Below are 11,520 nucleotides of genomic sequence, written 5' to 3'. Positions count from 1 at the left end.
CCGTTTTCCCACTCTTGCCTGCTCTGTAGTATTTCCTTGGACTCGGGCAGACATGGCTGTGGCAGCGTGCTTGTCCGTTTTCCCACTCTTGCCTGGTCTGTAGTATTTCCTTGGACTCGGGCAGACGTTAGCTGTGGCAGCGTGCTTGTCCGTTTCCTACTTTTACCTCTTTGAACATATGCGGAATAAAACTTTTCTTTTTGCTTTACTAAACTTTGTGATGTTTTTACCCTAGAACACCCTCCAAGGCCTGATGACAGGTGAGGAGATGGGCTCCAGGGCCCAGGTGCGACCCCAGCCACCGGGGAGCGTGGCCACCCCAGCCCCCAGCCAGGTTCAGAGCAAAGGGCATCAAAAGTCCTGTTCTCCCTCAGCCAGGCAATGATTCTTTGCAAAGACTGTGAGTTGAAAACAAGTATGATTTTTACATATGTGTACATATATACTCCCCCACCTCATATTTGTCCCAAAAGGAGACACAGGGGCTCCCAGAGACTGTGCGCTGTATGCAGCTGAAAGAAACTACAGATTAGAAGAGGGAGGTCCGGGTGCTGAGATCACAGGACTCGTGTGCCAAGGTGCGTGCGCGTGTGAGCTGCGTTGTGTTTGGTGTTTGCCTGCGTCTGGTTTATTCTCTCCCCTGCACGAGTGCGCATGTGAGCACACACCTGCGCGCGCGCACGCGCGCGCGCACACACACACACACACACCTCTCTTCTGGTTTTTTTATAGCCACTATGAACCTGTGCGGCAGGGACCCCGAGCCTCGTGGTCAGAGTCCACACGGGCCCAGGCACTTTGATTTGACCCCAAGGCACGCAGCATTGTGCCCAGTGACAAGCAGCAGATTATGACTCAGCCACAGTAGCGTTCCAAAGTCACCAAGATTAAATGTCTGAGCGGTCCTAATTGCTCTTCTCTCCCGACATAATGGCCCCCATTAATGAGCTCTGATAATATAAGCAGGCTGGGCCTGTAGGTAATTGCCTGGCCTGCCTGCCCCTCACAGGTCACATATACAGCAGGGTCCACCTTACTCCCAGTACCCAGACCATGTGCTACTGTGGCTTTTTCTAAGTCATAAAGGGCTCTACCTGGTGCTTCCTCTGCTCCACCCTCCTCTGACCTCTCCTCCCGTCCACCCAACGTTTCTGGCTCTGGCTCCTGGCCCTGCCTCTGGCTGCAGGGCTCACTGGAGGGCGGCAGTCCATTGACCTCCATTCCCAGAAAGCCTAATGCCACGTCCCTGAAAGTTCAGTGACAGTTGCCCAGCTTCCTCAGTGTCCCTGGGTGGTTTGGAGACCTCATAGGGGGTGGGCTCGGCCAGGCCAAGTGGCCCCCGGGTGCTGTGTGGAGGGCCACTTTCTCCGACGCCGGTGGAGGAGCCTGTGCACTGTGGACAGACAGCACCCTGTCTGAGGGTGCTATTTCCTCAACCACAATACTTCCTGCCCAAATAAATGCCATACCCTAGGGCCAAGGGGAGGCTGGTCCCTCAGGGCCTTTGTTGTTGTTAGACGCCCTTGAGTCAGTTTTTCCAACCCCATGTGACAAAACTGCCCCAAATGGTTTTCTGGGTTGTAATCTTTACAGGCGGGACCAGATCACCGGGTCTTTTTCCTATGCAGCTGCTGGCTGGGTTCAAACCACCAACCTTTCAGTTAGTAGCCGAGTGCTGAACTGTTGCGCCACCAGGACTCCTGGGGCTTTGATACGCGTTGCCAAATGGTTCTCGAAAAGGCAGATGCCCTTTTCTGGTCACCCCTGGGTTGTGAGGTTACCATTCCGGAGCCCTGTGGCCGCACCTCTTCTGTCTCTTTGCTGGCTCTCTCAGCTAACCCCCAACCAACGCTGCAGCTTGACTGGGCTCCCCCAGCTCTGCCCATTAGCCAGAAGGCCTCGTGTGGTGAAGTCACCATCTCTCCTGACCCACAGCCCTGGTGGCCCCCTGCTTCCTTGAGGCCTGGCTCCCAGGCAGCCTACCTGCCCCACCCCCCACCCAGGAGCATGTGATGGGGACAGTTCAGGTGACCCAGAGCTAAGCCCTGCCATTGGTTGCCACTGCCAGTGATAGCGGCCATTGTTGAGCAGTTCTTACCAGTCCCTCTCAGTTGTTCCCCCTTAAAATGTGGAAGGCCTTAACCGCCCCCATCCTTTTCTCCCTGTATGAGAGACTTCTTGCCTGAAGTCTGAGCAGCTTTTATGCCAGTCTTCTCCGAAATTTAAATTTGGAAACTTTTCAGGTATTGTAAGTTTTGTTTTTCTAATAATTAAAGTAACATTCTCAAATGTAAAAAAAGTCATACAGAAATAAGAAACGAATCAAGCAACATATTTCCCAGTTCCCTCCCTAGGCCCACTCCCCAGAGCCAGAGCTCTGTCAGTGGGGCTGAGTGTGCACTGTGGACAGACGGAACCCTGTGTCGCTGATGAGGGCACTGAGGCTCCCCAAATGGGAAGACTTGCACACATTCGGTCGCCAGTGGGAACTGGGGAGCTGGACGTGGAGCCCAGGATGCAGGAGTCTGAAGCCCGCGCAGCTCTGTGCACCTCCACCACCTGTACCTGACCCTCAGTCCTGCGTCCCCATGTCTTCGGCTCCATAACCCAGTGTCCTTCAGTGGTTCCCCAGCAGGAAATGTCCCTTATACACACTCATGCACCCCCCTGCCGCTGCCCCCTGGGGAGGCCCTGCAGCCTGTCAGCATGGCCCGTCCTGTGTGGGGGACCCTCACTTACCAAGTTCACAATGTCTGTGTACACCAGCTGTAGGTGGCCTGTCAGCACGGCCCGTCCTGCCTGGGGGACCCTCACTCACCAAGTTCACAGTGTCTATGCAAGCTGGCTGTGGGCAGCTGTGGATGCCCACTAGGGAGGAGAAGGCACATATCGTTTATGGAGCCGCTGCCAAGTGCCTGAGCTGAGCTGGTACTTAAACGTTGTCTCCTTTAGTGTGACAACAGCTCTGTAAGGGAAGATGTCTGTCCCTGGGTTACAGACCAGGCCGCTGAGTCTCCAGAGTCCTAGTCAGGACAAGGGGCACATAGACAATCCAGGCACGCAAAGAACTGGGCACGTGCACAGCTCAGCGACGGCAAGAGAGCAAAGTGGGGCAGGGGCGCGGGGACAGAGAATCAGGTGGGCAGCACTGCTGCGTGCTGGGAGGTAGCAGAGCCAAGCCCCCACCTCACGGAACAGTGCTGTGCCGGATGGATGGCTGCGATGGTGGGGAGGAGGGAGCGGCTCCAAGACTCGGGCCACCCCATCTCTGCGTCTCTGCTCTGCCGGTCTGTAGGGCTGCAACCCAGAGGGCGTCTGGGAGATGGCTGGTCTTAAGATCGCAAAACCAAAAAACCCCAACCCACTACCGTCAAGTCAATTCCAACTCATAGTGACCCTATAGGACAGAGCAGAACTGTCCCATAGGATTTTTGTGTGTGTGTGTGTGTGTGTGTGTGTGTGTGTGTGTGTGTGTGGCGATTTTTTTTCTTATTTTTGTTTAGGTGAAAGTTCACATCTCAAATTAATTTCTCATATAAAAATTTATACACATATTGTTACATGACGTTAGTTGCAATCCCTACAATGTGACAGCACACTCCCCCTTTCCACCCAGGATTCCCTGTATCCATTCAACCAGTTCCTGTCCCTTCCTGCCTTCTCATCCTGCCTCCAGACAGGAGCCGCCCATTTGGCTTTGCGTATCTGATTGAACTAAGAAGCACACTCCTCACGTGTATTACTTTTTGTTTTATAGTCCAGTCTAATCTTTGTCTGAAGAGTGGTCTTCGGGAATGGTTTCAGTTCTGGGTTAACAGAGCATCTGGGGGCCGTAGTTTTGAGGGTTCCTCCAATCTCTGTCAGATCATTACGTCTGGTCTTTTTACATGAATTTGAGCTCTGCTCCACACTTTTCTCCCACTCCATCCAGGACTCTGTTGTGTTCCCTGTCAGGGCGGTGATTGGTGGTAGCCGGGCACCATCTATTTCCCATAAGGTTTTCAAGGCTGTGATCTTTATGGAAGCAGACTGCCCATCTTACCCTGGTGGATTGGCCGCCTTGAGGTCTGGTTCCCACTGGCTTCAAATCTTGGCCTCACTACCTGTTTGGTATGTGTGTGACCTTGGAAACCTTCTGGACTTTGGACCCTCTTGTAAACAATGGGGAGAGTGATCCCAAACTCACAGGATTGTTTGAGAGTTAAACGTCACCTTCTCAGAGAAGTCTCCCCTGTACGTTGTTGTTGCTGGGTGCCGTCGAGTCCGTTCCGACTCATAGCAACCCTATGTACAACAGAAGGAAACACTGCCCTGTCCTGCGTCTTCCTCACAATCCTTGCTATGCTCGAGCCCATTGTTGCAGCCACTGTGTCAATCCATCTTGTTGAGGATTGACATCTTTTTTTCACTGACCCTCTACTTTACCAAGCACAATGTCCTTCTCCAGGGAGTCGTCCCTCCTGATAACACGTCCAAAGTATGTGAGGCGAAGTCTGGCCATCTTCATTTCTAAGGAGCTTTTTGGCTGAACTTCTTCCAAGACAGATTTGTTTGTTCTTCTGGCAGCCCATGGTATATTCAGTATTCTTGGCCAATACCATAATTCAAATGCATTAATTCTTCTTCCCTGGTTACCCTATCTAAAAGTAGTTTTCTATTGCCCCTGCAATAAATGACCACCAATTTAAAACAAAAAACAAACAGACTCGTTGCCATCGAGTCAATTCTGACTCATAGCAACCCTATAAGACAGAGTAGAACTGCCCCATAGGGTTTCCAAGGAGCAGTTGGTGGATTCAAACTGCTAATCATTTGGTTGGAAGCCTGAGCTCTTAACCACTGCGCCACCAGGGCTCCAACCACCAATTTAGTGGCTTAAAAAACACAACATATATTATCTTACAGTTCTCCAGGTTAGAAGTCCGACAGGTCTCACTGGTCTGAGAGCTAGGTGTCGACAGGGCTGTGTTCCTTCTGAAGGCTCAGGGGAGAATCTCTCTCTGTCTTTTCCAGCCTCTAGAAGCCATCTGCATTCCTTGTGGCTCCTTCCGCCTCCACCTTCAAAGCCAGCAACTTGCATCTCTCTGTGCCTTTCTTCCGTGGTCACATCTCCCTCTGACGCTTCTTCTGCCTCCTTCTTCTGCTTTTAAGGACCCTTGAGATTACATTGAGCTTTGGTGGCACAGTTGTTAGGAGCTCAGCTACTAACCAAAAGGTTGGCAGTTCGAATTCTCCAGCCCCTCTTTGGAAACCGTATGGGGCAGTTCTACTCTGTTTGGTTTTTGAGGTTACGTTGGACCCACCTGGATAATCCAGGCTTCTCTCCCTGTTTTAAAGTCTGCTGGTTAGCAGCCTTAATTATGTCTGCAATCTTAATTCTCGCTTGCCGTGTGTCTTAGTTCCCTTGGGTTTCCGTAACAAATAACCACAAACTGGGTGACTTAAAACAACAGAAATTTATTCTCACAGTCCTGGAGGCTAGAAGTCTGAAATCAGGGTGTCTGCAGGGCCACGCTGTCTCCAAAGGTTCTAGGTGAGAAACCTTCCTGGCTTCTTCCAGCTTCTGGTGGTTCCTGGCAACCCTTGGCCTTACTTGGTTTGTGCTACGTGACTCTTCTTTCTGCCCCTCCTCCCCCCGCTCCATCTTCACACGTGTTCTCCCCAAATGTGTGTCTGTGTCCACATCGCCCTCCCTTTATAAGGGCACCAGTCATTACAGTAAAACCAAAAAAACCAAACCCGTTGCTGTCAAGTCGATTCCGACTCATAGCTACCCTATAGGATAGAGTAGAACTGGCCCATAGAGTTTCCAAGAAGTGCCTGGTGGATTCGAACTGCCGACCTTTTCATTAAGCAGCCATAGCACTTAACCACTACGCCACCAGGGCTTCCAGTCATTACATTAGGCCCACCCTAATCCAGTACAACTTCATTTTAACGTGATTACATCAGCAAAAACCCTATTTCCAAATCAGGTGCATTCACAGTTTCCAGGTGGACATGGAATTTGGCAGGGACAGTATTCAAACCAGTACACCATGTAATCTAACATATTCACAGAAGGCTCTGGGCATTAGGGCGTGGACATCCTTAAAAAAAAAAGCATTGCTGTGGAGTCGATTCCGATTCATAGCAACCTTAAGGACAGAGTAGAACTGCCCCGTAGGGTTTCCAAGGAGCAGCTGGTGGATTCGAACTGCCAACCTTTTGGTTAGCAGTCGAACTCTTAACCACTGCACCACCAGGGCCCCACTGCGGACATCCTTAGGGGGCCGTTATTCTTCCCTGGTCACCCTATATAAAATTCCAGTACTCTCCCAAATTCCCATCCCCCTTCCCTGCTTTGTCTTCTCCTTAGCATTGATTTCTCGTTCTTATTACCCCCTCTACCCTGAGAACGTGAGCTCCGTGAGGCAGGGATTTTTGCTGTTGGTTACTTGCTCTGCCCCCACCCCACCCCACCCTGTGCTCAGGACCCTGCCTGCCTGGCGTCTGTTACTGGCCAGTAGGGGGCATCTCCCTCTCCCTCCTGTGACTCCTAACCTGTTCGCAGCCGTGACAAGATTGCACGTTGTGTTCTAGGGAGTTGATGTCGGCCTTCGTCCGCCAGCCTCAGACCCCCCACACCCCGGAGATCCTGGACCTGAACCTTCCCAAGGTGAAGGCGTCGGCTCCCGCCCCTCGGTTCTCCTGGTGCGGCCCCCAGCAGGCCAGCCGCCCCGCCTCCGCGGGGCCCTCTGCCCGGGGCCTGCAGAGTAAGTCAGCCGGCCTGCCCAGGTGCCACCCGCAGGGATGGGCCTCTGCTTCCACATTCGGCCCCTGTGTGTGTCCACCAGGTGGACAGGAAAAGGCCCAGTGCCTTCTCCAGGGACCATGGCCCTAATGGTTCACTCATCTTCCAGCTTACTAAGTGGCCAGTGGCCTCCGCTCATATGGGAGCTGGCTGAGTGAAGCCCTCCAGGCAGTGCCACTCAGAGATACAGCACTCCCGCCCACACTGAGGGGGTTGCAGAGTCTGCTCTGGCCTGTCCCCATGCACTGTCATCGGCCCAACACGTGGCCCCAACCCTGACAGCTTCCTCCCTACCAGCCAGGTGGATGCCCTTCACAGGTGGGGTGGGCCCACGGGCACATGGGGCTCCCTCCCGCCTTGTGTGCGGGCTGTAAGGACCACTGTTCCCTCTTGCTCTGTCCCCTCCCAGCCTCAGGCAGTCGTGCTCCCCCCACTCCCCACCCCCCAGCCTGGACCTTTCTGAAGGGCTTTGCTAAAAATAAGAGAAAACCACAGAGAAACAGAACAAAAGAATGTTGAGCAGCACACAGCAAGTCACACTCAGGATATGCGCATTTCTGTGATGTAGCCTCCCTGCCCCCCTCCCTTCCTGACTGGGCCCTGGACCCATGGGCAGCTGGGGAGCTGCTGGGCTGGAAGTGTGGTTCATGGCACTCCTGTCCCACCCCACAGCCGGGCAAGCTGCTTCCTCACAGAGGCCCAGAGGAAGCGCTGGTGAGCCCTGGGGCAGCTTGGCCCCCTCTGCCCTGTGTCCAGGCTGCACAGGGTCAGGGAGCTTTTGCTGGTGCTAATGGCGGTAACGACACCCCAGGAGCCGGGGGCTGCCGGCCACACAGCAAAGCACAGCATGGCCCAGGCTGGCCTGGGTCACTGGCTCAGAGAGTGGGGGATTTATGTGTCCTGAGCTCTTGCCAGCAACATTCACCGAGTGACCCACACCACGCATCCTGCTTCCTGTGAGGAAGGCCCTGGCCACGGCACAGGTGACCTGGGTGTGGGGAGATCTCTTTATTCAGTTAGCACATGAGCGGGGTGAAAGAAGGGATTGTATGGGACAGAGGGGCTCTGTACGAGACCTGGCATCCCACTCTCGAATTTCTTCTCCAGGCAGCCAGGCCCTCAGGAAGTGAAGAGAGCTTCTTTCTGCGGGTGTCACCATCACGTTGCCTGAGGACCAGCCAGCTTCCCAGCCTCGGCCTCAGCCAGCGGAAGCTGCAGGTGGCAGATGAGAAGAGAGAGCGTTGTGAAGAGACCAGGCAGCCTGGGCGGCGGAGGAGGGCTGCTTTCCAGACAGCCCCAAAGCAAGGCGGCCACCAGTACCCCCAGGACCCAGCCCCGTTTTCTCCTCGGGCAGAGCCACAGAAGGAGGGCTGGGAAGATGCTGTTCCTGCCCTTCCTTGGCGGAGGTTGTTAAACCAGGGACGTTCCTTATCACCCTTCACACACACAGAGGAGGAGAGCGTGGCTTTGGGTTCCAGCCCCAGGCCTCACGGGCACCCAGCCAGGTAGAAAGTGTGAAGCCAAACCAGCAAGCCTGAGCCTATCCATCTAGGGAACTTGTGAGGAGGACTGGAGCTGTGAGGAGCCTGGGGCTGTTTCCTCAGCCCGGAGAGCCAGCCTTTTCTGAGGCGGCTGACTAGGGCGGCCTCCGCAGGAACCAGCTTTTGTCTCTGGACCAACTGGGAGGAAACAAGGCATGTCGAATAAGGTAAAATCAAGAAGAGCAGATTTGTCATTTTCTTTCTCTTACAAAATCGAGTAAAGAATGTGAGGCCCTGTCTCTTCAGAGCAGCCCTGGGCTTCAGCCCAAGTGTCTTAAAGACCTCAGGAGGTCAACCAGTTGAACACCCTGTTTCCCTCCCTCAATAAAGACCACAAATCTAAATAGCACCACTGGTAAAATGGCTGATGCCCCCGAAGGAAGAGACCAGGCAAGGACTGGCTTAGGCCCCCTGCTTGCGGAGGGCGAGATCAGGGTCCCAGTCATAAAGCAGGAGGAAGGAAATTCGCCTTCAGAGCCAATAGGCAAGGGAATTCTGAACGTTCCTCAACTGCTAGTGGCAGGGTCTGATCCTCCCTGAAAGCCGAAATACAGAATAAAATTCATCATTATTCAGGTGTATTTTGGGAACACGTGTGGGTGTGTGTGTAAAGGAGAAACGGGAAGCAAGTTAAAGTTGGCTGTTGTCCCCGGCCCTTGATCTGCCCAGTGGTGAGACATCTTTGTGGTCCCCCTTGCACATAAAGCATAAGTGTTGCATCTTTCAGTGGCCTTCTGACTCTTCAGGAGAGCAGGCAGAGGAGGAAAATGGAAGAATGTTTGAGCAGGCAAGAGACCAGGTTACCCCAAGAGATGACCATAAGCTTGTTGAGAGCTGGTACCCGGGGTTAACCTCACGAGTTCTCAGCAGTAGAACTCTCATGTGTGACTGGCCTGGTGACCACGCCAGCAGGCCCAGCAGCTGCATCTTCATTTTCTGGAAATGTATGAACCCCCCTCTGTTCTTGGGGTAGAGTGCCTTGGAGGATATAGTCCCTACCCTGTTGGAACTGTTGACCCCCAGGCACCTTCTGGGCTCCTGGCTTGACTTCAAAGGTATAAAAAACATAAGTGCTCATCTGGGTTTGGGGGAGTCTTCAGTACTCTTGATATGGACAGACAGGAAAAGCAGAGAATGGATCCTCAAAATGTAATCCCCTCATGGTCAAACTGTGGAAAGCTGTAGACTGGTTGCAGAGGAGTATAATGGAAAAATCTCTCCCGTCCCCTCCCCATCCCAATAAATCCACTCCGCTACAGATTCCTCACATACCGCCAACTGGCACAGCCCTCCCCTGTCTTGGCCTGGCAGCAGCCCTGTCTCCGGAAGTCCAGTTCGGGTAAGAGCCATCCAGGTTCACCCCAAGTTTCCCCGGGTGTGGGGGTAACTGCTGTTTCTCCCTTGAGCCTTTGGATGAACTAAAGTCAGATTTTTACATTTCTGGTCATTTGAGGAAAAGGAAAGGTAGTCTTTTGGAGGAATGTCCATCTCAGGGTCAAAATATACTGCTATCACCAGGTGTGGTCTGGGTGGGTCTTCAGGAGAAGTAAATATGAGGCCTGTGCACCACTCCCTGGGAGAGTCCTCTCCAAGCACACACTCTGCATTCCAGGGGTGAAGGCCAGAAATATATCTTCTTAGACACTAACTATTTGTTCATAAGTACTCCAACCCTCTACTGGCCCCTGTGAGTGAGCTGAGGTTGGATGTGAACATAATCCAAGCAAAAAAAAGAAATACATAGCAGTAATGGTTGAACAACAGGATGAACATCGCTGATGTCACTGGATTGTACACAGAGAACGTTGAATGACAGGTTGTTACCTATACATTTACCACAGTTTTGAAAAATCAGTTTATGAAAATCAAATACACAAATAAACCAAAGCATTTTTAGACATACCATCATCTGGCTTGTAAGATTTGCCCATGAAACCTACCAAGGGCAGCCACCGAGAGGGGTCTTTGGAATTTCTGAAAAATGGCAGGCCTTTGGGATGGTTGTGACTCCTTCCGCCCCTGGAAGCTGACCCCCGCTCTCCACTTAACCACACGCCCTGTAATCTCTTCTGAGAAGTACTTGTCTGTATTTGCTTCATTGACAGGAGAGCGTAAGTGTCTGGCAACAGCTTGAATTATAACCCTTCAGTGGAGAACTTCATCAGCAGGTAGAGGCTGAGCTCCTGTCAGACATCAAGTGTCAGTAGGTTGGGAAGGAATTGGCCCAAATCAAAAGAGTTAAATATAAGAACAAATAAGATGAACACAAAAAAATGATAAACAAAACATCAGATTTCTTGATAAAGATAAGATCTAACCCTGCACTTACATGACCCTACCTTGCTTACCTAACCCTAATCCCAGCTCTGGTTCCAGTAAAACTTTATTTACAAAAACAGGTGGCTGGCCCACAGGCCATAGTTTGCCAATTTGATTTTTATTTTTTTTTAAATTTTGCGTTAAATACTATTTCTTTTGATTGCTCAGTTTTTGCGTGCTCCTTAAATTTTGTACACAAGGCAAACACCTCCTTCACTCAGCCTAGTCCTGGCCCTGGATCTAGGAGGTCCTCCTGGGCCCTCCTAGTGTGCCGGATGGCATAGGCTTGTGGCATAGGCTTATGCCTGATCACCTTCATCCCCCCGACGCTGTGGTGAGTTGTGTTAAGGAGTACATCGATTAGCTTTTGCTATAACAACCACTCCCCAAATTTAGTGGTTTAAAGTAACAATTTATCAGCATACAATTAGGTGGATTAGCAGTGGGGCTAGGCTCAGCTGGGAAAGTCTTCTGCTGGGCTTGGCTGGACTCAATTGTGCATCTGTGGTCAGAGGACAGTTGAAGGCCTTACTCGTATGGCTGTTGGCTAAGGCCCTTGGTTCTGCTCCATGAGGCCTCACCCTCCAGCAAGCTAACTTGGGCTGGTTCACATGGTAGTCTCAGGGTTCCAGTTGCAATAAGAGAGATCACGCCCCAATGCGCAAGTACTTTTCAAGTCTCTACTTGCATCATGTTTGCCGTTGTCACATTGACCAGAGCAGGTCATGTGGCCAAGACCACAGTCTGTATGGAAGGGAACTACCCAAGGATGTGGGTACAGGGAAGCTGAACAAAGCGGGTCATTTCTGCAATAGTCTATCACATGGAACGTTTTCAGGGCTTACCTAACTTCTCTGAACTAGATCT

The 11,520-nt window shown here is 52.1% G+C and overlaps 1 protein-coding gene across 1 annotated transcript in view; it reads left to right on the top strand.

Annotated features, from left to right (window-relative positions):
* Positions 1–9,586, top strand: part of ARMC9 (armadillo repeat containing 9) — a 152,406-nt gene extending 142,820 nt beyond the window's left edge. Inside the window, exons 19-20 of the mRNA XM_023724514.1 lie at positions 6,583–6,755; positions 7,901–9,586. Coding sequence (XP_023580282.1) covers positions 6,583–6,755; positions 7,901–7,923 — 196 coding nt within the window. The 3' untranslated portion in view covers positions 7,924–9,586. The remainder of the gene's footprint in view (positions 1–6,582; positions 6,756–7,900) is intronic.
* The last annotated feature ends 1,934 nt before the right edge of the window (positions 9,587–11,520 follow it).

Source organism: Trichechus manatus, unplaced genomic scaffold (genome assembly GCF_000243295.1).
Source record: "Trichechus manatus latirostris isolate Lorelei unplaced genomic scaffold, TriManLat1.0 scaffold00249, whole genome shotgun sequence".
Taxonomy (NCBI): domain Eukaryota; kingdom Metazoa; phylum Chordata; class Mammalia; order Sirenia; family Trichechidae; genus Trichechus; species Trichechus manatus.
This window is presented reverse-complemented; position numbering and strand designations above follow the sequence as displayed.